The sequence below is a fragment of the Scyliorhinus torazame genome, chromosome 7 (genome assembly GCF_047496885.1).
Source record: "Scyliorhinus torazame isolate Kashiwa2021f chromosome 7, sScyTor2.1, whole genome shotgun sequence".
NCBI classification, from domain to species: domain Eukaryota; kingdom Metazoa; phylum Chordata; class Chondrichthyes; order Carcharhiniformes; family Scyliorhinidae; genus Scyliorhinus; species Scyliorhinus torazame.
In genome coordinates, this window is record NC_092713.1 from 135,254,593 (window position 1) to 135,281,039 (window position 26,447).

Below are 26,447 nucleotides of genomic sequence, written 5' to 3' on the forward strand. Positions count from 1 at the left end.
CATTTCTCTGCCCAACTCTCCAATCTATCTATATTTTGCTGTATTCTCTGACAGTCCTCCTCGCTATCTGCAACTCCACCAATCTTAGTATCATCTGCAAACTTGCTAATCAGACCACCTATACCTTCGTCCAGATCATTTATGTATATCACAAACAGTGGTCCGAGCACGGATCCCTGTGGAACACCACTAGTCACCTTTCTCCATTTTGAGACACTCCCTTCCACCACTACTCTCTGTCTCACGTTGCCCAGCCAGTTCTTTATCCATCTAGCTAGTACACCCTGAACCCCATAAGACTTCACTTTTCCCATCAACCTGCCATGGGAAACTTTATCAAACGCCTTACTGAAGTCCATGTATATGGCATCTACAGCCCTTCCCTCATCAATTAACTTTGTCACTTCCTCAAAAGAATTCTATTAGGTTTGTAAGACATGACCTTCCCTGCACAAAACCATGCTGCCTATCACTGATAAGTCTATTTTCTTCCAAATCTGAATAGATCCTATCCCTCAGTATCTTCTCCAACAGTTTGCCTACCACTGACGTCAAGCTCACAGGTCTATAATTCCCTGAATTATCCCTGCTATCCTTCTTAAACAAAGGGACAACATTAGCAATTCTCCAGTCCTCCGGGCCCTCACCCGTGCTCAAGGATGTTGCAAAGATATCTGTTAAGGTCCCAGCTATTTCGTCCCTCGCTTCCCTCAGTAACCTGGGATAGATCCAATCCGGACCTGGGGACTTGTCCACCTTAATGCCTTTTAGAATACCCAAAACTTCCCCCTTCCTTATGCCGACTTGACCTAGAGTTAAACATCCATCCCAGCCTCAACATCCATCATGTCCCTCTCCTTGGTGAATACCGATGCAAAGTACTCATTAAGAATCTCACCCATTTCCTCTGACTCCACGCATAAATTCCCTCTTTTGTCTTTGAGTGGGCCAATCCTTTCTCTAGTTACCCTCTTGCTCCTTATATACAAATAAAAGGCTATGGGATTTTCCTTAACCCTGTTAGCCAAAGATATTTCATGACCCCTTTTAGCCCTCTTTATTGCGCGTTTGAGATTTGTCCTACTTTCCCGATATTCCTCCAAAGCTTCATCAGTTTTAAGTCGCCTAGACCTTATGTATGCTTCCTTTTTCATCTTAGCTAGTCTCATAATTCCACCAGTCATCCATGGTTCCCTAATCTTGCCATTTCTATCCCTCATTTTCACAGGGACATGTCTGTCTTGCACTCTAATCAACCTTTCCTTAAAAGACTCCCACATTTCAAATGTGGATTTACCCTTAAACAGCTGCTCCCGATCCACATTCCCTAGTTCCTGCCGAATTTTGTTATACTTGGCCTTTCCCCAATTTAGCACTCTTCCTGGAGGTCCACTCACGTCTTTGTCCATGAGTATTCTAAAACTTACGGAATTGTGATCACTATTCCCAAAGTAATCACCGACTGAAACTTCAACCACCTGGCCGGGATCATTCCCCAATACCAGGTCCAGTATGGCCCCTTCCCGAGTTGGACTATTTACATACTGCTCTAAAACACTCTCCTGGATGCTCCTTACAAATTCTGCTCCATCTACGCCTCCAACACTACACGAGTCCCATTCAATGTTGGGGAAGTTAAAATCTCCCATCACGACCACCCTATTGCTCCTACATTTTTCTATAATCTGTCTACATATTTGTACCTCTATTTCACGCTCGCTTTTGGGAGGCCTGTAGTAAAGTCCCAACAAGGTTACTGCACGCTTCCGATTTCTTAGCTCTACCCATATTGCCTCAGTGCTTGAATCCTCCATCGTGCCCTCCTTAATCACAGCTGTGATATCATCTCTGACCAGTAATCCAACTCCTCCACCTCTTTTTACCTCCCTCTCTATCCCTCCTGAAGCATCTATACCCTGGGATATTTAGTTGCCAGTCTTGCCCTTCCGTCAACCAAGTCTCCGTAATACCAATAACATCATATTCCCAGGTACTAATTCAAGCCCCAAGTTCATCTGCTTTACCTGCTACACTTCTCGCACTAAAACAAATGCACCTCAGGCCACCTGTCCCTTTGCGTTCATCATCTCTTCCCTGTCTACTCTTCCCCTTAGTCACATTGAGTTTATTATCTGGTACCTTACTGGCTTTAGTTGCTGCGGAGGAGATGCTTCCGAGGATGCGGAGAGAAACAAGATTTATTGAGAATGGTTCCAGGGATGAGGAATTGCAGTTGGATACATTTGAGAAACTTTAGAGACTTGATGGGAGATTTGATGGAGGTTTTCAAAATTACGAGGGGTCGAGACAAGAGTAGATAGAAAAGCTTTTCCCACCATGGAAAAGGTCAAGAACTAGAGGGCACTGATTTAAGGCGATTTTCAAAAGAACCAATAGAGATAGTAGGAATTTTTGTTTGTTGTATATTGCGAGTGATTAGGATCTGAAACGCACTGTCCGAGTGTGGTGGAGGAAGATTTAACTGTGGCTTTCAAAAAGGAATTGTATAAATACCTCCAGAGGAAACATTTGCAGTGTTATGGAAAAGACATGTAGGAATGGGACTAGCAAAGCTGTTCTTGCAGAAACATCTAGAGGGTGACAGATGGTGAACATTACGTTGCTTTACACTGTTGCAAGGCTGCCATTATATGGCTTGGATAGAGCTTCGAAGCAGCTCCCCTGACTGCTGTTCGTAACGACACTCCTTGTTGTGTAACTAAGTGTGACTAATGCAGGATTTTAGATTATATTAGATTAGAAAGGGTTAAAAGCCTGGGTTAGAATGTATTTGACTGCAATAGTCAGGTTTTAAAAAATAATCTTGTTTTGCTAGACCAGAAAGCTTTCAGAGTCAGAGGTGAAGTTGATCATCGTTAAAGCCTGGGATAATGCACTGTTGTTTGCCATGGGGAAATCCATGTGTTTTCAGCCTGGGGAGATTATGTCATTGCTGGGTGGAGCCAAGGCATTCAGACATTTTTGAGAAAGCTTTTTGGGTTACCTTTTTAGATCACAAGTAAAGTATTTTGCTCTCATAGTAGAATAATTACGTAGGATTATTTAAAAGTATCATTAAAGCAGTGCAGATTTGTCTGATGACAAGGGAGAAGCTGAAACAAACCAGTTGAGACAGCTTCTTGAAGACATCCAGGCAGAGTCTGCAGGGGTTCTAACAGGAGCCAATTCTGTTCTGGAAAGCAGGCATGACTCTGGCCATTGGGATGCAGGATGGATTGAGAGTTGCATGTTTCAGACCATTCAGCGACCACTGCGAGTAACTGCATGTCACAGTAGCACAGTGGGTAGTACTGTTGCTTCACAACTCCAGGGTCCCAGGTTCGATTCCCGGTTTGGGCCACGGTCTGTGTGGAGTCTGCACGTTCTCCCTGTGTCTGTGTGGGTTTCCTCCAGGTGCTCCTGTGTCCTCCCACAAGTCCCGAAAGACGTGCTTGTTGGTGAATTGGACATTCTGAATTCTCCCTCTGTATAACCGAACAGGCGCCGGAGAGTGGCGACTCGGAGCTTCTCACAGTAACTTCATTGCAGTGTTAATGTAAGCCTACTTGTGACAAAAGATTATTATTATGTCAGTGATTGAACAGGAACAGCCGGTTCTGATGCGGGAACCCTCGTGCTAAAATAAATATTACTAATGAAACTAGGATTGGGTCAAGATAAGAGATGTTAAACAAAAGTTTTTTCTAACAATAACTCAGTCATGAAGTGCTTTGTAACTTCCTGTAGATTTCGCAAAATTTCAGTTTCTTTCTCTTTTTTAAAAAATAAATTTACTGTACCCAATTATTTTTTTTCCAATTAAGGGGCAATTTAGAGTGGCCAATCCACCTAACCTACACGTCTTGGGGTTGTGGGGGTGAAACCCACGCAGACATGGGGAGAATGTGCAAACTCCATACACTATTGTCTTCTGCTAATTTTCCCTGGCCATTAGAAAATTAGAATATGGGGTGGGAGGAGGAAGGAGCAGAAACAATGGGAAGGGAAAACGTAGTGAATGTCAATCACATGCTGCACATGAAACATGTACAAAATTCAGCAATTTTGAAAGCAGCAAGAAGATGAAGTCTGAACACCTTAAACATGATAGAGATGTTTAAAATCATGGAAGATTTAGATAAAAGTAAACAGGGGGCTGTTTCCAATGCTGAAGGGTCAATAGCATGATAGAACAGATTTAAACTCATTTGCAAAAGTTTTTTTTTTTTTTTTAAATGAGCTGCTGGAGTTTGAAATCCACTGCCCAATAAGATATCCGGATACAAATTCAACAGTAGAATTCAAAAGAGAATTGGATAAAGACTTGAAGAAAGATTAAAATGGATATGGGGAATGAACAGGAATGACATTTAAAAGAGCCAACATAGACTTGATGGGCCAAAGGATGATCTCCCCCTTCACTGTTCGATGGTTCTAAAATTCTATGGAGATTGGATATCTAAAGTAAACATCAAAGAAGTTAGAAAGGAACCCCATCTTAAATTTTCAACTTGGGAGGAGATGGTGGCATAGTGACAATGTCACTGGACCAGTCAGTCCAAAGGCGCAGGTTAAAGTCAAAGGCACAGGTTAAAGCTCTGGGGACAAGGGTTCAGATTCCACCATGGTAGCTGGTGGAATAGAAATTTGATTAATAAACCTGGAACATAAAGCTAGTCTCAGTAATGGTGATCATGACAACCATCATAGAACCCATCTGGTTCACCATGTCCCTTAGAGAAGGGAATCTGCCATCCAGCTGGTCTGGCATACATGTGACTCCAGACCCACAGTGATGTGATTGATTCTCAACTGTCCTCTGAAATGGCTGAGCAAACTACTCAATTCATGGGCAATTAGGGATGGCCAACAAATGCCGGATTTACTAACGACACCCCCATCCCATGAAAGAACTTAAAGAAAAACACATTTTCCGAAGCAAAATGTTTCTCAAATTAACTGGAATCAAATCTCAGGTGGACATTAAAATATCACAGGCTCTTTCTCCCAGAGTGCCATTTCTCTCACCAGGACAATGCTGCTGGTGGATATTCCCCACAATGCTTTTGACTGAATTAATTTCCAGCAAATAAGATTTTATCCATGTGCTACATGAACTCAAACTTTATAAATCGGGCATCACAACAGCACAACTACTGTAAAGGGAAGGAGAATTTTTGTGACTCGTTGAAAAGGACAGATATAACAATAACAGGTTAGCCTATTTTAATCAGTCTATTGTTATTAAACTCACATTTAAAAATTTCTACTATTTTCCACTTCCGGTTTAGTAAGCCAGAAGTACAGAAGCTCAACTTTTGAGCCATTTTGAACATCACAACCACACAATTTGCATACATCTCTGTTCACCGAGACCTGGGTATCATAATGTATAATAAAATAATAATAATAATAGCTTATTGTCACAAGTAGGCTTCAATGAAGTTACTGTGAAAAGCCCCTAGTCGCCACATTCTGGCACCTGTTCGGGGAGGGCGGTACGGGAATTGAACCCGTGCTGCTGGCATTGTTCTGCATTACAAGCCAGCTGTTGTGGCCAATCCACCTACCCTGCACACATCTTTGGGTTGTGGGCGTGAGCCCCACATCAGCACAGGGAGAATGTGCAAACTCTACACAGACAGTGACCCAGGGCCGGGATCGCACCTGAGCCCTCACCACCGAGAGACAGCAGTGCTAACCACTGTGCCACAATACGCCCTTACATCAAGGCACTTAAGGGCCAGTGAAAAGATCCAGAGTCTTCACCCATCTGAAAAAGCTGAGGGCCGACATAGTCTCCCACCCCTACCGGAGGGAGAAGGACTGACTGCGCTTGGAAAAAAATGGGTGGGACAGACGTACCAATCAGGTCACAGGCCATGGGCTAGGGGAGTGGCCATACTGCTCAATAAGAGGGCAGCATGTACAGCAACGAGGACGGTTATGGACCGACGGGGGACAGTATGTCATGGTTAGTGTAGTTCACGGAAACGTGCATGCTCCCAACTGGACGACACGGAATTCATGAAGAAAACCATGGCAGTAATCCCCGACAGACTCATATCAACCGACTCCATACTGGAGGTGGATCGGCGAGGTTCCTCAAAAGTGACTGACCTACGAGCAGAGAGGAAAAAGCTACAGATGGAATTTTTGACCTGTTCTCCATTGGGAAAGCAGTGCACCAACTCCGCCAGACACGGGGGACCTTCTACGAACATAGACACAAAGACAGCTGCCTGCTAGCTCACCAGCTGAGAAAGCAGGCAGCCACGAGGAACATAGCTCAGGTTAAAGACAGAAACAGCAAGCTTGTTGCTGCACCAGAAAAGATCAACAAAACGTTCAAAACCTTCTACCGAGGGTTGTACATCTCCGGGCCCCTGGAGGGGGACTCTAAGATGAAGCAGTTCCTCGATGGACTGGACATGCCAGTCATGGGAAAGACAAGAGAAGGGGCCAAGAAGCACCATTAGAACTGAGGGACGTCATGGAGAGTATCAGTTCCATGCAGGTGGGGAAGGCACCTGGGCCAGATGGATTCCCGGCAGATTGTTACGAAAACTTCATGCCAGCATTGGCCTCACACTTGCGGGAGATGTTTGCAGATTTGCTAGAAAGGGGCACCCTGCCAACAACACTGGCACAAGCCTCAATAATAGCCAATACACAAAAGGACAAATTCCCGACTTGAGTGTGGGTCCTACAGGCCCATCTCACTACTCAACATAGACGCAAAGATCCTGGCGAGGCAGCTGGAGAGCTGCGTGCCAGAAGCAGTCGCGGAGGACAAGACGGGCTTTGTCAAGTGCAAGCAGCTAACATCGAACATCAACTGCCTGCTGAACATGATAATGACCCCATGCGGGGAGAACATCAGAAGTGATCGTCTCCCTAGACGCACAAAAGGCCTTTTGACAGAGTCGAATGGAAGTACCTCATTGAGGTAATGGAACGGTTTGGGTTCAGGTTAGGGTTCACCTCCTGGGTAAATCTACTGTCCAGTGCTCCCAAGGCAAGCGCACAGACAAACAGCGCCAGCTCTGATACCTCCAGCTGCACAGAGGCACGAGGTATGGATGCCCGCTATCTCCACTGCTGTTTTCTCTGGTAACCGAGCCACTGGCGATCGCCCTCAACAGCAGGGAAGGGGTGGAGAGGTATCCGATGGCCGGGGGGGGGGGGGGGGGGGGGAGGGGGGAGGGGGGAGGAAATCAACCAGAAAACAGAGTTTCACTTTACACAAATGACCCCTACATCTCGAACGCGTGCCTGTGCACGTGCACCCTGGCCCTCCCGAACCTACCCAGTTCTACCACTGGGCGACCACCTCCGAAAGCGTACAGAGATGGGTTAAGGAACCCAGAGCAGAGTGGGTCAAGATGGAAGAGAATTCCTGCACAGGGCCGACCCTCCAAGCTACAGGTGCTCTCCAATGCTCCCGGCCACATGAGGAGCCCAGTGGTAGTAGCCATAGGATATGGTACCGGCAACACTTCGGTCTAATGTCCACCAGGGCCCCCTTCTGCAACAACCACAGGTTCACTCCCACAATAATGGATGCCCCCTTCAAAAGCTAGAGACAGGGAGAAGGGACTGACGGTTAAGGACATGTACACTGATGATAGAGTAGCAACCCTGGGGGAAATCACAGAGAGGCTCCAGTTACCAAGAGCAAACGACCAGAGATACAGGTCACCCGAGATACCAGGACACACGTTAGTAGAAGAACTGCTGGACGCAGCAGGGAAGGGAAACTGCGCAGACACGCAAGGGTGACTTTTAGCGCCCCTGGACGAGGCAAGGGAAAATGGGAGGAGGAACTAAGCATCGAGATAGCAGGGAGAGACTCTGGATCGAAGCACCGCACAGGGCAAACTTCATCTCCATGTGCGCAGGGCTGAGCCGAGCACAACTAAAAGTGGTGCACAGGGCGCACCTAACTAAAACTTGCATGAGGGGGTTCTTCCAGAGGTGGAGGGCAATGTGAATGGTGCCAGGGAGGCCTGGCCAATCACACAAGTTCTGGGCATGCCCCAGACTTGTCAGATTATGGACAACCTTCCTTGAGACCATGTCCAGGGTTGTGAGAATGAGGGTGAAACAATGCCCAAAGATGGCAGTATTCGGGGTATCAGAGCAACCAGAGCTCTTCATGGAAGGGGGGGGCCGATGCCATAGCTTTGCTTCCCTGATCGCCTGCCGATCTCTTGGAAAAAAAGGGGCGGGGGGGGGAAAGAGGGGAGAGAAAAAGGTGCGGCGGCGAAGGCACACATAGAGAATGCACGGAACAAGGGACAAAGCCGCAGGAGACTGGTCCGAGGGCAAGCCAAAGCCCAAACCAAATTGTAAATAGCACTTGCAAATTAGTGCTCTGGCCATATTTAAACATTGTCATGGAGCAATACTATAATGTATTTGCAAAAAAAAAAAAAAAATGGTTTTTAATTTAAAAAAAGAATCGCACATGTAGAATCAGACAACACAGGAGCATGCCATTCAAGTCCATTGTCCTTCTTCATGCTGTTCCATCCATTAAGTTCCACTTCCTGCCTTTCCCCATCGCCCTATTTACTCCCTTTCAAAGATTTAGCCGGTTCCCTTATGATATTACTGGATCTGCTTCCACAATCATATCAAGTAGTGCATTCAGATCATAATGCAGTGTTTGAAAAAATTTGCCTTGCTTTGCTCCTGGCTCTTTTCCAATTGTCTTAAATTTGCATCATCCAACTTTCTGGCTAGTGGAAGATGGGGCAATGTGAAAAAGAGAATATCTAATGGAGTGATGTGGGTTACTCCGAAATATCTTGTGTCAATTTGAAACTCAAGTCGCATTTACATTGATCAGAAACCACCAGATCCTAGAGGTGCAGGTCTCACACAGTGAGCCGCAACCAACAATAATCAGAATTGTTTAGGCCAGCAGACGTTGGACTTATTTTTTTTTAAAAAGATGACTTTTGCAACTACCACAGGTCTTTGGTGTTCTTATACACGTACTGATCCAAATTGGGTGCTCCTAACATTATAACACGGTTACTATGGCAGTACAAACAACCAGTGGATGAGTCCATTTATTTCTCATCTGTCATCTGCATTGAACGAACCAACATTAGCCAAACAGTATAATCAGGGTTCGCGTGTGCACAGAATGTTAGGTGTGCAGCCAGCATGCACTGCATAGGTTTTAATGAGGACACAGATTTAAAATAATTGGATTAAGGACAGAGGGAGGAGTGTTTTTTTGGGAACACAGTGAGTTGCTATGATCGGGAATGCAGTGGTTGAAAGGGTGGTGGCAGAAGCAGATGAAAGGAAATTGGATAAATACCTGAAAATGGAAAAAAGAATTGCAGGGCTGTGGGGAAAGGCGGTGGCTGTGGAATTAATTAGATAACTTAATCAGAGGACCGACAGTGGCTCAATGGGCCAAATGACTTGTGTTATCTGACTAAACGTGAAAAAGAGGAACATATAGCTCATTGTACCAGGTTCCTGCAGCCTTTGATCATGAAAAGTAAAAACAGCTTTAAAAACTTACAGCAATTGGCATTATCACTGCGTGCTTCAGGTCATTGAACTTTAATGAACACAAAAAGGCATATTACAATTACCAAGTAATTCCTCTCAACAGCTGCTTGTTCATAGTGCCAGGTGGCTTGACTGGAAGTGAATGTTGATGCAATTATTTCACCAACTAATTTCCAGATCTCTAAATGATATTTCTTGTTTTCATATATTTTCCAATTGTAAAATACTTCCTCTGTTACAGGAAGGACACAATTGTGCAGTGTATATATCAGTAAAAGTGAAATTCCAAGGGGTTAGCACAACCCTTAAAAACATTTTCCACAACACAAGGGTTCTGTTTCATAGCTAACAAAACTTTATTCTCCAAATATTCTACTCTATTAATAGCAGTATTATCTTAAGTATTAAATCATAAGACATTATGTATAATAAGATATCAATCTCTTGATAAATGCAAATATATAAATAGTGATTTCTTCAAAAATCGCTCAGCCCAAAAATCATGGAACTCAGGCTTACCAGTTACCAGAAGGAAATTCATCCCCAAATCTCAATACGTACATTTTATGAGTGGAAAGCAAACAGCAGAGAATAAAATCAACATCTAACAAACACAATAATTAGCCAAGCATGGAAGCCATAGAGTATTCACATGCTAGCCACCAACCTTTATAGCTTTGCATATTTTAGGAGATTGGCAGTTCGGCATGGTGTGGCTTTTGACAGCAAACATATTGTGACTTGATTCCAAGTCAAATTCAAGATTCTAAGAATTAATTCCCAAAGATCTGGCATATCATTTCTGGTTTCTTGAAACTGCAAGTGCCTACGGTTCTACATCCTAGTATCCTGAACGTAGGAAATAGCAGGAGTAGGCCATTCGGCTCTTCGAGCCTGCTCCGTCATTCATTATCATGGCTGATCATCAAGTTTAATACCCTGATCCTCTTTCTGCACCCCCCCCCCCACCCACCTTTTCCCTTGGTTCGTTTAGCCCCAAGAGCTACATCCAATTCCTTCTTGAACAACGTTTTGGCCTCAACTACTGTTGTAGCGAATTCCACAGATTCATCACTCTTGGGTGAAGAAATTTCCCAATTAATATAATCCTAACCGATTTAAGTCTCTCCTCATAGGACGGTCCTGCCATCCCAGGAACCAGCCTGGTAAACCTTTGCTGCACTCCCTCCATAGCAAGAACACCCTTCCTCAGATAAGGACACCAAAACTGCACTCCAGGTTGCAGTAAAACATCTCTATTCCTATGCTCAAATCCTCTTGCTATGAAGGTCAACGTACCATTTGCCTTCTTTACTGCCTGCTGTACCTGCGTGCTTACTTTCAGCAACTGATGCACGAGGATACCAAGGTCTCGCTGCGTATCCACATTCAAATAATAATCTGACTTCCTATTTTTGCTACCGAAGCGGATGACCTCACATTTATCCACATTATACTGCATCTGCCATGCATGTGCCACTCACTCAGCCTGTCCAAATCCCGCTGAAGCATCTCTGCATCTTCCTCACAGCTCACCCTCCCACCCAATTTTGTATCATCTGCAAATTTGGAGCTAATACATTTAGTTCCCTCATCTAAATCATTAATATATAATGTGAACAGTTGGGGTATGAGCAGATCCCACTAGTCGCTTTTGTTTCCTGTCTGCTAACCAGCTTTTTATCCATTTCCAATTCCATGCATTTTAACTTTACATAGTGATCTGCTAAGTGAGACCTTGTCAAAAACCTTCTGAAAGTCTAAATAAACCACATCCACTGGTTCTCCCTGGTCAACTCTACTAGTTGCATCTTCAAAGAATTCTAGTAGATTTGTCAAGCATCATTTTCCTTTTGTAAATCCATGCTGACTTTGTTTGATTACACCACTGCTTTCCAAATGCTATGCTATGAAATCCGTGATAATGGACTCCAGCAACTTCCCTATTACCGACGTTAAGCTCACTATCTATAGTTCCCCATTTTCTCTCTACCTCCCTTTTTGAATAGCGGGGTTACATTCACTACCCTCCAATCCGTAGGAACCATTCTAGAGTCCAAAGAATTTTAGAAAATGCCGACCAATGGATCTACTATTTCTAGGGTCATTTCCTTAAGTAGTCTGGGATGAAGATTATCAGACCCTGAAGATTTGTCCACCTTCAATCCCATTAATTTCCCCAAAACCATTTCTTTACTAATATTAATTTCCTTCAGCTCCACACTAAAACTTGTGCTTCTCAGAACCTCTAGTACATTATTCATGTCTTCCTTTGTGAAGAGGATGAATTTAGTTCCTCAGATATTTCTTTGTTCCCCATTATGACTTCCCCAGTTTCTGATTGTACGTGTCCCTGTTAGGAATTCCCCCGTTTCTGACTGTAACGGGCCTACATTAGTTTTTATTAATCTTATTCTCTTTATACACCCATAGAGAAGGTTTACAGTCAGTTTTTATGTTCCCTGCTAGTTTACTTTCAAATTGTATTTTCCCTTCTTAACAATCCCTTGGTATGCCTTTGCTGAATTTTAAACTGTTCCCTGTAAACACACAGAAAAAGGCCAAATGGTCAATCTAGCTCATCCCATGCAGACATGGTAAACTGATGAGCATCATCAACTCCAAACCACCCTCCTGTGCAATGCAATATAAGTTACGAGCTGAAACTAAACCATGGAGCCGACTCAAAAACAGAGGCTGAACTGTTTCTATGCATTAATTATACTGCATTTACCATTTCAGTAGTTGTTTGTATTACATATTTGCAAATTTGTCATTAGTGTTCGGAAGTTACTTATTTGCAATTTCTATTCTGGGTGCCAGGGAAGAGAAAACTGGCAGAAAGCATTAGCTTCTCTGGATGCATCATGGTACTGTTTCATTTAGCTCAGTGTTGCTGTTAGCAGCAACATTATTAATCTATTTAATTCAAGTTTCTTTTGACGAAAGAACAAGTTAATTTGAATAAGTGGACTACCTTATCTACATACATCATTTTGAATATTATATCTTTATATGGCCACCCAAATTACAGAATTAATGCCAAAAAAACAATTGATACGATGCTGCTCAAGCAGTTGTGGAACATAGCTAGCCACAAGTTCCAATATTCATGCACAGATTTAAATAAAAATTCTGTCGATAATTACAAATGATAAAAGTTCAAAGCCAGGTGTACTCACATGGAATTAAACATGCCCATCAAAGCTGTGAAGCAAAATCCAATAGCAAACATAGACTTCATTCGCACCTAAAAATTAAAATTAACAAGTAATTCCCAAGAGACAACTTTATATTGCTCAGTTTAGAAATAGATTCCATGATGTCAAAGAACGAGTACAAGAGTACGAGGGAGGGTTCTCTCATATTATGCCCGAATCTGTAAGATGCCTTTATACATATTTATGTACAAATACTACAAAAACACCACAAAATGTAATTCCACTGACTCTTCAACATCTCATGCCATATTTGAAAATATCAATAAAGTGGAAATAACCAAGTAAAAAGTACGGAATAATTTTCTCCAATGGAAATCACTGCATTGAACAGCATTATTAACATCTTGGGAACAAGTTTTTCTTACCATTGAGAGGTCCCGGTTATTATTTTTCAATTTTTCCTCTTGTCTCTCTGAAAGTAATGAGAATAAAGTTAAATTTACCTTTTGGTAATGGAGCATATACATTTACACAGTGTACCCTGTATCTTAAATCCACATCTGCCAGGTGGGAAGTTTTTTTTTAAAAATGCTGTTCAAGAGCAAGGCATTACTCATATATAAAATAGGGCATAATGTGAAGTGTTCACTGTTTAAGAAACTGATTATAGAAAAGAGACTTGCCTCACATCATATAAATGTTATCAAATCCACTCCTTGCTGCAATGTGATAGGAACCATGCGATTGGCTGGGTATGGAATACACATTACTGAAAAAGGGCACCTACCTTAGTGCAACAGTATCTTGAAAGCATATATTTACAATAGTTAATCAGCAGTGTGGCAGCTGGTTAGTTCAGTTGGCTAGATGGCTAACATGTGATTCTAAATATCACCAACCAACAGTTTGATTCCTGATAAAAGCAAATTACAGGGAGGTGATGGAATGCACGAGTAGAATGCAGTTGGGCAAGGCCCCAGAGATGGATGGCTTTCCGGCAGAGTTTTACCAGCAGTTTGAGACGTATTTGCAATTTGTAGTTGGCCCATCACCTGGTGGGTATGTTTGGTGAGGTGGTGGAAAAGATGGGGGGGGGGTTGCTGGCTATATTAGCGCAGGTGTCAACTTCGTCGATCCTGAAAAAGGCGAAGGACCCACTGGAGCGTGGGGCCTACAGGCCTACTTCACTGCTAAACACGGATGAGAAAGTCCTGGCGAAGGTGTTGGAAAGGGTGTGCCAAAGGTGGTTTCTAAGGACCAAAGGAGTTTTGTGAGGGGGAGGCAGCTCTCCAGTAACATGAGGAGGTTGCTGAATGTAATTATGGTTCAGTCAGGGGAATGGGAGCTGGAGGTGATTGTGTCCAAGGATGCAGAGAAGGCATTCAACCAGGTGGAGTGGAGGTATCTGTTTTGAAAAGGTTTGGGTTTGGACCGAAGTTCGTGGTATGGGTTTGATTGTTGTATGCATACCCCTTGGTTAGTGTTCGAATGAATGAGACGAGTTTGGGATATTTTGGGTTGCATAGGGGGATGAGGCGGAGGTGCCCACTGTCGCCATTGTTGTTTAAGTTGGCTATAGAGCACCTTGGTGATGACCTTCAGGCGTCGGCTGAGTGCGTGAGATTGCGAGGGGGGGGGGGTTAGGGAGCACCAGGTATCATTGTACGCGGACGACATGATGTTTGTGTTGGACCAGTTGGAAAGATTCAGGGCTTTTTCCGGCTCGAAATTGAACGTAGGGAGAAGTGAGGTGTGTCCGGTGAACACGGCAGAGTGGGGGCAAATCTGGGGGTGCTACCATTCAAGGTGGCAGGGGAGCGGGCAGTTTAAGTATCTGGGGATTCAAGGCCACAATGCATAGGTGGAACTTGACAGGGTTGGTGGAAGAGGTTAAGGGGGACTTTAGAAGTTGGGATATGTTGCACTTGACGTTGGTGGGGAGGGTGCAGGTGGTAAAGATGAATGTTTGTCTTTCAGTCCCTCCCAATTTTTCTCCTTAAGGTAGAGGCGCTGGTCTCGGAGTTTGTGTGGGCAGAGAAGGTGCTGAGGATGAGGAGAGCCCTGCTACAAAGGCAGAAGCACTGGGGAGTAAAGGAGGAGGAGTTGATTATTAATATCGGGAATCAGTTGAAGAGCCACTTTAATTTGGACCTCGTGTCAGAGTGGACACCACAGTCCAGGTACTGGCAGGTGAGGGACTTTGCGCGCAAGGAGCTACCGACATTCCCCCAACTACCGGAGTACACGTTGGAGAAATTACTGCTCTGGGATGGAGGTGGAGGAGAGCAGGATTGGAGACATATACAGGTAGTTGGGAGAGCAGGGCAAGGCGCTGGTGGAAAGGATTAAGCAGAAGCAGGAGGGAGGTAGGTAGGATGTGGTGCGTGAACGCAACTTCCTCCTGTGCTAGAATGCGTTTGATTCAGTTTAAAGCGGTGCACAAGAGCGGTGACAGAGCTTTGACAAAGAGTCATCCAGACTTGAAACGTTAGCTCCCTTCTCAACAGATGCTGTCAGACCTGCTGCGATTGTCCAGTATTTTTGGAGTTTGATTCCTATTCCAGCTAAGGTGGATGGGATCTCAAGTGTGGAAGGTAATGGTAAACCATCACTGAAAATTCACGAAGAAAATGGTTCGGGGTGACGCATTAGCTGACAATGAGCCAAGGACCTGCCTTTGGACTGAGCACATAAGAAATAAGACTTAAGAAATGGACTAGAATCAGCAGCATGTTAAACTGTGCAAACCAATTGGTAGAATTACAAATAAACAGAACGGAATTAATTATTAAAGACCGGTGTTCTCTGGGTCATTTTTAAAAATTTTTTTTAAATGTTGGACAGCTAACCACTGGAAAATACCCTCTATGAATAATAACACTGGAGAACAGGGAAATGAGATAACTACATTCTAAAGTGACATACTCATCAAATAGCGAGTTATAATCCATCTTGTTCCCAATTTCAAAATGGAGCAGTGGAGGTAAATTGACAAGGGAACAAGTCAGGTTGCTGTAAAATTAGTCATCATACAAAAGGTTTTGCCTTTACTTTCCCCAACATCTCCTGGGCAAACACTATGTACAAACACATGTTTCATCATCTGCATCAACAACATCTGCACTATCCACATAAAACTTTGGACCTTGCAGGACCACTTTCATTCAAGAGTCCAGTCACTTACCATGGGCTGGATTCGCCACTGGAGTTTTCCGTTACTCCAGGAGCGCACTCACGCCCGGGGATTTCCTGACGGCGTGGAGCTGCCCACAATGGGAAATCCCACTGGCTGGCTAACAGGACGGAGAATCCCGCTGCTGGCGGAAGCATGCCACACCAGTTTTTTGGTGCGGCGGTATGGAGAATCCCGCCCCATGAATTTTATAAAATACACACCCCGAAAAAAAAAAGAATTTAACCTCTTGCAGATTCCATTTTCATCGTACATTAACAGCATTGTGGATGTGCTTACAACACATGCAGCAGTTCAAAAAGGCAGCTCACCAACACCTTCTCACGGGCAATTAGGGATGGGCAATAAATGCTGGCCTAGCCAGTGATACCCACATCCCTTGAATGAGTAAAAATGTAATGTTTGAAAGCATGTATTAGTTTCATCCTATAAATACTGGTCTGAATGTCAAAAATTAGGTTTATTACCTTTGGAAACAAGAGGATGTGAAGAGCAATCACAATATTTCTAGTTTCTGACATTACAAAAAGAGAGTAGCTGTTAATCCCAAGCACACTATGTCCTAACATGGCTAATATAGGTAGATGTACAGGCAGAGATTCATCCCGAATATGAAAACTGCTTTTATACTGGGAACTCACAACTGAAGCATCAGGATAAAGCCCAAACAGGTAATATGGGCACCTATGATGAATTCAAAAAGTCAGTCCCTCACTTACCTTGAAATGAGCTCCCTTTTTTTTTTTTAAAAAAAAAAGGGACTCTGGATCCAACCCAGTCAACGACTCCTGCAGTTCAACTTCGCTGCGTCAATCAGCAACCAGTTCAAACTGAGATTATTGGCATGATAGCACTGTGGTTAGCACTGTCGCTTCACAGCGCCAGTGACCCGGGTTAGATTCCTGGATTGAGTCACTGTCTGTGCAGAGTCTGCACCCTCTCCACAGGTCTGTGTGGGTTTCCTCCGGGTGCTCCGGTTTCCTCCCACAAGACATGCAGAATCGGACATTCTGAATTCTCTGTGTATTCGGACAGGTACCATAGTGTGGCGACTTGGGGATTTTTACAGTAACTTATTGCAGTGTTAATGTAAGCCTACTTGTGACACTAATATAGATTATTATTCTCCAAGCAGCCTCAAAACCAAACAAAGATAAATTAATAGAAGATAAAAGTAAATTGCTGCAGATGCTGGAATCTGAAACAAAAACAGAGAACACTGGACAATCTCAGTAGGTCTGACAGCATCTGTGGAGAGAAAAGGGAGCTAACATAAGAGTTAGGATGACTCTTTGTCAAAGCACAGCTCAAAATGTTAGCTCCCTTCTCTCTCATAGATCATAGATTATCATAGAATTTACAGTGCAGAAGGAGGCCATTCGGCCCATCGAGTCTGCACCGGCTCTTGGAAAGAGCACCCTACCCAAGATCCACACCTCCACCCTATCCCCATAACCCAGTAACCCCACCCTACACAAAGGGCAATTTTGGACACTATGGGCAATTTAGCATGGCCAATCCACCTAACCCGCACATCTTTGGACTGTGGGAGGAAACCGGAGCACCAGGAGGAAACCCACGCAGACACGGGGAGGATGTGCAGACTCCGCACAGACAGTGACCCAAGCCGAGAATCGACCCTGGGACCCTGGAGCTGTGAAGCAATTGTGCTAACCACAATGCTACCGTGCTGCCCCTGTTTCTGTACTGTAAGTTCCATGCGGAATCAGTTCATCTACATTTTAGCATAAACAGGTAAACATGGGGTGGGACTTTTCCTCCTCCATCGTGTGTTCCCAGCGGCAGAGGGCGGCCTGCCAGTGGCCAGCAGCGGGATCTTCTTGTTTCTTCTGGCAAAATTCAGCTCCAACTACATTTCAGGTTTGCTGATGACATGACTGTAGTGGGTCGGTTCTCAAACAATGTTGAAGCAGTGTACAGGGTTGGGGGAAGATAGAGAACTTAGTGGCATGGTGCAATGCCAACAATTTCAATGTCAGCAAAACTAAGGAACTGGTCATCGACTTCAGGAAGTGAAGTGTCGCATAGGCCCCTGTCTGCATCAATGGTGTCGTGGAGCTGGTTGGCAGCTTCAAATTCCTAGGTGGAAACATCAACAACCTGTCCTGGTCCATCTTATGACCAAGAAAGCACAACAGTGCCTATACTTGCTCAGGAAATTCGGCATGTCCACAATGACTCTTACCAATTTTTCTAGATGCACCATAGAAAGCATCCTATCTGGCTGCATCACAGCCTGGTTTGGCAACTGCTCAGCCCAAGACCATAAGAAACTACAGAGAGACATGAACACAACCACCTGTTTCCTTCCCATCCACCAGTGCCATAACCACGTTCAATACCCTTCTAACATTTGAAAAGAGCTGCCTCTCTCCTCCTCCACGACCCCCAGCCCCCCACGCGCAACATTCACACACATCATCTACTCCTTCAAAGAATCGGCTCATCCTCGCCCTCGTGAGATGTGCTCTGTATACCACCTTCAGCTGCATCAGCCCCAAGCTCACGCACGAAATGGTGGCGTTCACTCTCCGGAGCACCTCACACCAGAATCCCTCCTCTATATCCTCTCCCAACTCTTCCTCCCACTTTGCTTTGATCCCTTCCAGTGGTGCCTTCTCCTCTGCCAAAATAGCCCGGTAAATTGCTGACACTACCCCCTTCTCCAGTCCCCCCCGTCATCAGCACCTCCTCCAGCAATGTGGAGGCCGGCTCCACCGGGTAGCTCTGTATCTCCTTTCTGGCAAAATCTCGAACCTGCATGTACCTAAACACTTCTCCCTGCTCCAGCCCATACTTCGCTTCCAGCTCCCTCAATCCTGCAAACCGACCCCGAAGAAACAAATCTTTTAGTGTTTTAAACCCCTTCTCCTCCCATTTCCAAAAATTTCCATCCCACTTCCCTGGCTCAAATCTATGATTCCCCCAAATCGGCATTTCCCTTGACCCTGCCCCCAACCTGAAGTGTTGGCGAAACTGCCTCCAAATTCTCAATGAAACTTTTATTACCGGACTCACTGAGTATTTCCCCAGGGCCATTGGGAGCGGCGCTGTTGCTAGTGCTTTCAGTCCCGACCCCCTGCACAAACTCTCCTCCATTCTGACCCACTGGGAATCAATCCCGCTGACCCAGCTCCGCACCTTCTCCACATTCACCGCTCAGTAGTAATACATCAGGTTCGGAAGACCCAAACCCCCTGCCTGCCTTCCCCTCTGTAGTAGCACCTTTCTAACTCTGGCCACCTTCCCTCCCCATATGAATGAAGTAATCATTCCCTCAATCTCTCTGAAAAAAGCCTTTGGCAGGAAAATTGGCAGGCATTGGAAAATAAACAGAAATCGCAGCAACCCGTTCATTTTAACCGCCTGTACCCGACCCGCCAGTGACAGAGGGAGACCATCCCACCTTGCCAGATCAGCTTTCACTCTCCCCACCAAACTAGAAATGTTGTACCCGCGGAGCCCCCCCCCACTCCCGGGCATCCTGCACCCCCAGGTACCTAAAGTGAGTCCCTGCCCTACGGAATGGCAGCCCCCCCAGCCCTGCCCCCACCCCCGGTCAAGACACCATAAAATACTCACTCATCTAGATTTAGTTTGTACCCCGAGAAACACCCAAACACCCGAAGCAGCTCCAATATTCCCCCTATCGCCACACTCGGTTCCGACACGTGTAACAGCAAGTTATCGGCATACAAGGACACCCTATGCTCTATCCCCCCCCCCCCGCACTATTCCTTTCCATACCCCCGAACTTCTTAATGCGATGGCCAACGGCTCAATCGCGAGTGCAAACAGCAGGGGGACATAGGACATCCCTGCCTAGTCCCACGGTGGAGAGAAAAGTATCTCGGGCTGATGTTGTTTGTGCAGACATTCGCCTTCGGCTCCTTATATAGTTGCTTTACCCAGTTCACAAATCTTTGTCCAATCCCAAACCGCTCCAGAACTGCCATCAAGTACCCCCATTCTACCCGGTCAAACGCCTTCTCAGCGTCCAATGCCGCAACCACCTCTATTTCCTTCCCCTCCGCCAGTGCCATAATCACATTCAATACCTTTCTAACATTTAAAAAGAGCTGCCTTCCTCTCACGAACCCGTCTGATCTTCACCCATCACCTTCGGGAGGCACTCCTCCAGCCTACCCGCCAGCACCTTTGCCAATACTTTTGCGTCCACATTCAAAAGTGATATGGGCCTATACGACCCACACTCCGTCGGATCCTTATCTTTTTTTAGCAACAGGGAAATCGATGCCTGCCCCAAAGTTTGTGGCAACAGCACCCCCTTCCCTATCGCTTCTTCAAACATCCCCACCATCAGGGGTGCCAGCTTATCCTTGAATTTTTTATAATATTCCACTGGAAACCCATCCGGCCCTGCCACCTTCCCCGACTGCATCCTCTCAATCGCATCATTTATCTCCTGCTCCACTATCTCTCCTTCTAATGTAGCCCTGTCCCCCTCCCCTAACCTCGGGTACTCCAACCCATGTAGAAACTCCTGCATCTCCCGGTCTCCCCCAGGTGGCTCAGACCTGTATAACCTCTCATAAAATTCCTCAAAGACCTTGTTAATCAGATCCGGAGCCACCATCAACTTCCCTGCCCTGTCCCTCACCTGAACAATTTCCCTTACCGCTGCCTCCCTCCGGAGCTGACCTACCTTCCTTGTAGATAGTCGGTCATAGCTCGCCTGTAGCTCCTTCCTCTTTTCCAACTTCACTGGGTCCCCATCTTCTGCATAACTCCTATCTACCTGCAACATCTCATCTATTACCCTCTGCCGCTCCAACCTTTCCTCTTTGTCCACCCTGGCCTCAACCAAGATCATCTCACCCCTCACCACCACCTTTAGAGCCTCCCAGACAACTGCCTTCGACACCTCACCCGTACAGTTGAAACCTACATATTCCTTAATTACCTTTTCAATTTTGTCACAGAACCCTTGGTCCCCTAAAAGTCCCACATCTAATTTCCACCCCGGCCTCTGCGCTACCCCCTTCTCCAGTATCATATCCACCCAATGCGGAGCATGATCGGATACTGCAATTGCCGAGTATTCCGAACCCTTAAACCCAGCCAGCAAAGCCTTCCCCACCACAAAAAATGTCGATCCGCGAGTATACCTTATGGACTGAGAAAAACGAGTACTCCCGTTCACAAGTACTCCCGTTCCCTCGGGTGCAGAAACCTCCAAGGGTCCACCCCTCCCATTTCCAACATTAGCCCAGCCAACGCCTTCACCTCCCCCCCATTGGGACCAGCAAGCGCAGCCGTGACCTGTCCAACCCTGGCTCCTGCACCAAGCTCCAGTCGTCCCCCCCCCCCCCCCCCCACACTATCAGTTCATGTGTGTCCAAGTTGGGGATGGCCCCAAGCACCTTCTTTGCGAATCCCACATCATCCCAATTGGGAATCTTTACACTTACCAGCGCCACTAACCTCCCCTCCAGCGCTCCTGTCACAATCACATAGCTACCCCCCTGATCTACCACCACCTTCTCCATCTGGAAGCGTACTCTTTTGCTGACCATTACCGCTACCCCTCGAGCCCTTCTGTCAAATCCAGAGTGTAACACATGACCAAACCAGCCCTTATGTCTCACTTGGTCCTTCACCCTCAAGTGAATCTCCTGCAGCATTGCTACATCAGCTTTCAAACTTTTAAGATGCGCAAGCACCCTTGACCGGACCTCCTAACTCCCTCACGTTCCACGTGACTATCCTAACTGGGAGTCTCTCACCCCCCCCCCCCCCCCCACACCCTTCGTATCCACCATCATACCACTGGGCCCTGCCCCATGAGCCTGACCCACCCCTATCCATTATTAACATCGAACCCCTTCCTTCAAGAAAAATAAACTTTCACAAACTTTCTTTAAAACTTCTTTCTCATCTTTTTTGTATTCCTCAAGAATTCCCCTGGGACTGGACTTCAGTCTTCTTAAAACATTCTAGGCGGGAGCCACCCGATGTGGAACATCTCCACTACATCATGCCCTGGCTTCGGGCCTGCTGCCTCGTCCTCCGTTAGGCTCCACCCCCGCAGCTCCGACCGCCGCGCGCACTGGGCCCGACGCCTCAGCTCCAGCCATCCGACACCCGCACGGGGTTCCTCGCCGGTTTTCAAACCGTCCCCCAAAGGCCGACAACAATCCAGGTGGTTTGGGGGGGGGGGGGGGGGGGGGGGGGTTCGGATACGCAACTCGGCTTCGGTGTTCAGGAGTGAGATGGGTCTGTATGACCCGCATTCCATCAGATCTTTGTCGTTTTTAGGAATCAGAGATATTGAGGCCAGTGCCAGCGTGGGTGGCATCGACAACAAATCATTGAACATCTCCTGCAGATGCGGAGTAGCGCTGCTGCAGATGTTTTGTAGAAAGTCCACCAGGAACTCCCTACCATTTGAAACTGCAAGGCTCATTTTGCTTTACAACGTGAATATCTAACTTAATAGCTAAATCTTTTTAGATATTAAAACCCAGTTGATGAGTGGTCTTGGGTTCATGTGAAAGGCACTATTTGTATACAGCTTTACAAAAACATGCTCTTGAAGTGAATCTCTGATCATTTACCGATTTTCTTCTTTTGTTGCTTCCCAGCAGATTCTGTTATAGCCTCTTTCTTTTTTTCTACTGTTGGGGAAAAAAACGAGAGAGAGCATAAAAAATTGGTCAAAGCTGAACTATGTGGATACTAAAATAACTAGCCACCTATACCCATTAGGGTCAACCCTTTTCTCCATCATAGATCAGGAGTGAAGTCATTCATCGACTATTCCACGGTCCAGTTTCACTCAACTCTTCCGATAATGAAAACAGCGTGTGCCACCCTACAGCAGGACGTGGACGACATCCAAACAGAGTTGAGAAGTGACAGGTAAAATTCACATGTACACATGGTGAATTAATACCACCTCCAAGGGAAAACTAGTCATTTCCATTGTCGACTCTCTCATTTACTTGTTGGGGTCACCACTGACTAAAGATTGCCACCATAACACCATGCCTAAACAGCAGTGCAGAGACTGAAAATTCAGACAAGTAACAAACCTCCTCATCGCTCAAGTCATGTCCATCACCTACATGCTGTTGTAACCCCCCTGTTCAAGAAGAGAACAAGGAAAAAGATGGAAAATTATAGGCCAATTAGCCTAACCTCGGTTGTTGGCAAGATTCTAGAATCCATTGTTAAGGATGAGATTTCTAAATTCTTGGAAGTGCAGGGTCGGATTAGGACAAGTCAGCATGGATTTAGTAAGGGGATGTCATGCCTGACAAACCTGTTAGAGTTCTTTGAAGAGATAACAAATAGGTTAGACCAAGGAGAGCCAATGGATGTTATCTATCTTGACTTCCAAAAGGCCTTTGATAAGGTGCCTCACGGGAGACTGCTGAGTAAAATAAGGGCTCATGGTATTCGAGGCAAGGTACTAACATGGATTGACGATTGGCTGTCAGGCAGAAGGCAGAGAGTTGGGATAAAAGGTTCTTTTTCGGAATGGCAACCGGTGACGAGTGGTGTCCCGCAGGGTTCAGTGTTGGGGCCACAGCTGTTCTCTTTATATATTAACGATCTAGATGACGGGACTGAGGGCATTCTGGCTAAGTTTGCCGATGATACAAAGATAGGTGGAGGGGCAGGTAGTATGGAGGAGGTGGGGAGGCTGCAGAAAGATTTAGACAGTTTAGGAGAGTGGTCTAAGAAATGGCTGATGAAATTCAACGTGGGCAAGTGCGAGGTCTTGCACTTTGGAAAAAAGAATACAGGCGTGGACTATTTTCTAAACGGTGACAAAATTCATAATGCTGAAGTGCAAAGGGACTTGGGAGTCCTAGTCCAGGATTCTCTAACGGTAAACTTGCAGGTTGAGTCCGTAATTAAGAAAGCAAATGCAATGTTGTCATTCATCTCAAGAGGCTTGGAATATAAAAGCAGGGATGTACTTCTGAAGCTTTATAAAGCATTAGTTAGGCCTCATTTAGAATACTGTGAGCAATTTTGGGCCCCACACCTCAGGAAGGACATACTGGCACTGGAGCGGGTCCAGTGGAGATTCACACGGATGATCCCAGGATGGTAGGCCTAACATACGATGAACGTCTGAGGATCCTGGGATTATATTCATTGGAGTTTAGGAAGTTGAGGGGAGATCTAATAGAAACTTACAAGATAATGAATGGCTTAGATAGGGTGGATGTAGGGAAGTTGTTTCCATTAGCAGGGGAGACTAGGACCCAGGGGCACATCCTTAGAATAAAAGGGAGTCACTTTAGAACAGAGATGAGGAGAAATTTCTTCAGCCAGAGAGTGGTGGAATTCATTGCCACAGAGGGCGGTGGAGGCCGGGACGTTGAGTGTCTTTAAGACAGAAGTTGATAAATTCTTGATTTCGAGGAATTAAGGGCTATGGAGAGAGAGCGGGTAAATGGAGTTGAAATCAGCCATGATTGAATGATGGAGTGGACTCGATGGGCCGAATGGCCTTACTTCCGCTCCTATGTCTTATGGTCTTATGATTCAGGTTAGATGCTATACTCACCACTCACCTGAAGGCACGGCCAAGAGTTTCAGCACCATCCAGTATTTACAGTAGTTTGTAATGATGAGCGTCCCGGTCAATGAATACAATAGCCAGCCCCTTCATCACTAGCACACCGTGGCTGCAGTTATGTATGCTCTACAGTCCCACCACAACAATTCACCAAGGTTACTGGCACAACACTTCCCTTATGACCACTATCAATGAGAAATGCTAACAGCAACGGTGTGGGAATTCCAACAAAGTGCCTCTACAGTCAGGGTGGCGCAGTGGTTAGTGCTGCCTCATGGTGCTGAGGACCCGGGTTCGATCCCGGCCCTGGGTCACTGTCCATGTGGAGTTTGCGCATTCTCTCCATGTCTGTGCGGGCCTCACCCCCATAACCCAAAGATGTGCAGGTAGGTGGATTGGCCATGCTAAATTGGCCCTTAAATTGGGGGAGAAAAAGAATTGGGTATTCTAAATTTAGATTTAAAAAATGTGCCTCTACATTCACAAACCTTCCTTACAGACATACATCATCACTCCGTCAACCTTCTGGCATTCCCTACCAACGCCTGGACAGCAGTGGTTCAAAGCAGCCTATTGTCAGCTTCTTAGAAACTGGGAGTGAACCACAAAAGTGGTCTTTCCAGCAATGTTCACGTGACAAGAATATGTTTTAAAAAATTTCTTCTGAGCTAAAAGCAAAGCAATGCCCAATTCTCTTGCCAACTTTACAGATTCAAGTAGCTAATGGAGTACTAGAGGCTAAAGAATAAGTCACTACGAATTACAGAATGGCTTAATGCACAGAAAGAAAAGTCACTTTTGCCACTTGAGCATCACACAGTAGATGTGTAAGATATCAGAGATAAGATAAATCTGCAGTAATTATAGTGCTAAAAAAGAACAGGGAAGGTAGTCACATTTTATCTTATAGAAGATAAGTACACTTTTAAAAATAAATTTAGAGTACCCAATTATTTTTTTTCCCCCCAATTAAGGGACAATTTAGCGTGGCCAATCCACCTAACCTGCACATCTTTGGGTTGTGGGGGTGAAACCTACGCAGACACGGGGAGAATGTGCAAACTCCACATGGACAGTGACCCAGGGCCGGGATTCGAACCCAGGTCCTCAGAGCTGTAGGCAGCAATGCCAACCACTGTGCCATGTGCTGCCCCTGAAGATAAGTACACTTACACTTCTTGCTCTGTTTCTCTACTTCAGCCTTCAGTCGTTTGTATTTGTCAGTTCTGTACACCAGTACCCATGTGATACCTGAAAATACAACAAAAAACATGTTTTTAATCTCTATAATCTAATGTTATTGCTTGTAGCTGCCTCTTGTCAATTCCACACAGGAGATCCATGCACTGCTTCCAAACTCATCACTAATGGGAAATTACTGGGGTGTACAGTACAGGGTTCATTCTCATATTTTGTGACAAAACATCCCTAATTGCTCCAAAATTTCAGCAGCCTCAACCTCAGCATAAGTAACGCAATCAAGAACATTTCCTGCACATGCACAGATCTAGATCTTGAAACATCTAAGACCTCCAGTATGGTACAGGAGAATATACAATGGTACAGGTCGGTGCCAATTTAACCCGAGGGTCACCACACCACACGAGGGGCAAGGTTGAGAAGGCTGGGCCTTCATGAATTACCTCAGGGACTTCCGGTGACAGGGATGTGCTGAGCAGTCGCACATCAGTAAGGCCTTTGACAAGGTCCCTCATGGCAGACTGGTACAAAAGGTGAAGTCACATGGGATCAGAGGTGAGCTGGCAAGATGGATACAGAACTGGCTCGGTCATAGAAGGCAGAGAGTAGCAATGGAAGGGTGCTTTTCTGATTGGAGGGCTGTGACTAGTGGTGTTCCGCAGGGATCAGTGCTGGGACCTTTGCTGTTCGTAGCATATATAAATGATTGGGAAGAAAATATAACTGGTCTGATTACTAAGTTTGCAGATTAGCAAGTTAACTTCAAACATCACGATTA

The 26,447-nt window shown here is 45.5% G+C and overlaps 1 protein-coding gene across 1 annotated transcript in view; it reads right to left on the minus strand.

The window, feature by feature from the left end:
• Positions 1-26,447, minus strand: part of tmco1 (transmembrane and coiled-coil domains 1) — a 63,447-nt gene that overhangs the window by 12,514 nt on the left and 24,486 nt on the right. The window contains exons 2-5 of the mRNA XM_072511529.1: positions 25,643-25,720; positions 22,491-22,550; positions 13,124-13,170; positions 12,720-12,787 (exon numbers count right to left, since the gene is read on the minus strand). Of these exons, the coding sequence (XP_072367630.1) occupies positions 12,720-12,787; positions 13,124-13,170; positions 22,491-22,550; positions 25,643-25,720 (253 nt within the window). The remainder of the gene's footprint in view (positions 1-12,719; positions 12,788-13,123; positions 13,171-22,490; positions 22,551-25,642; positions 25,721-26,447) is intronic.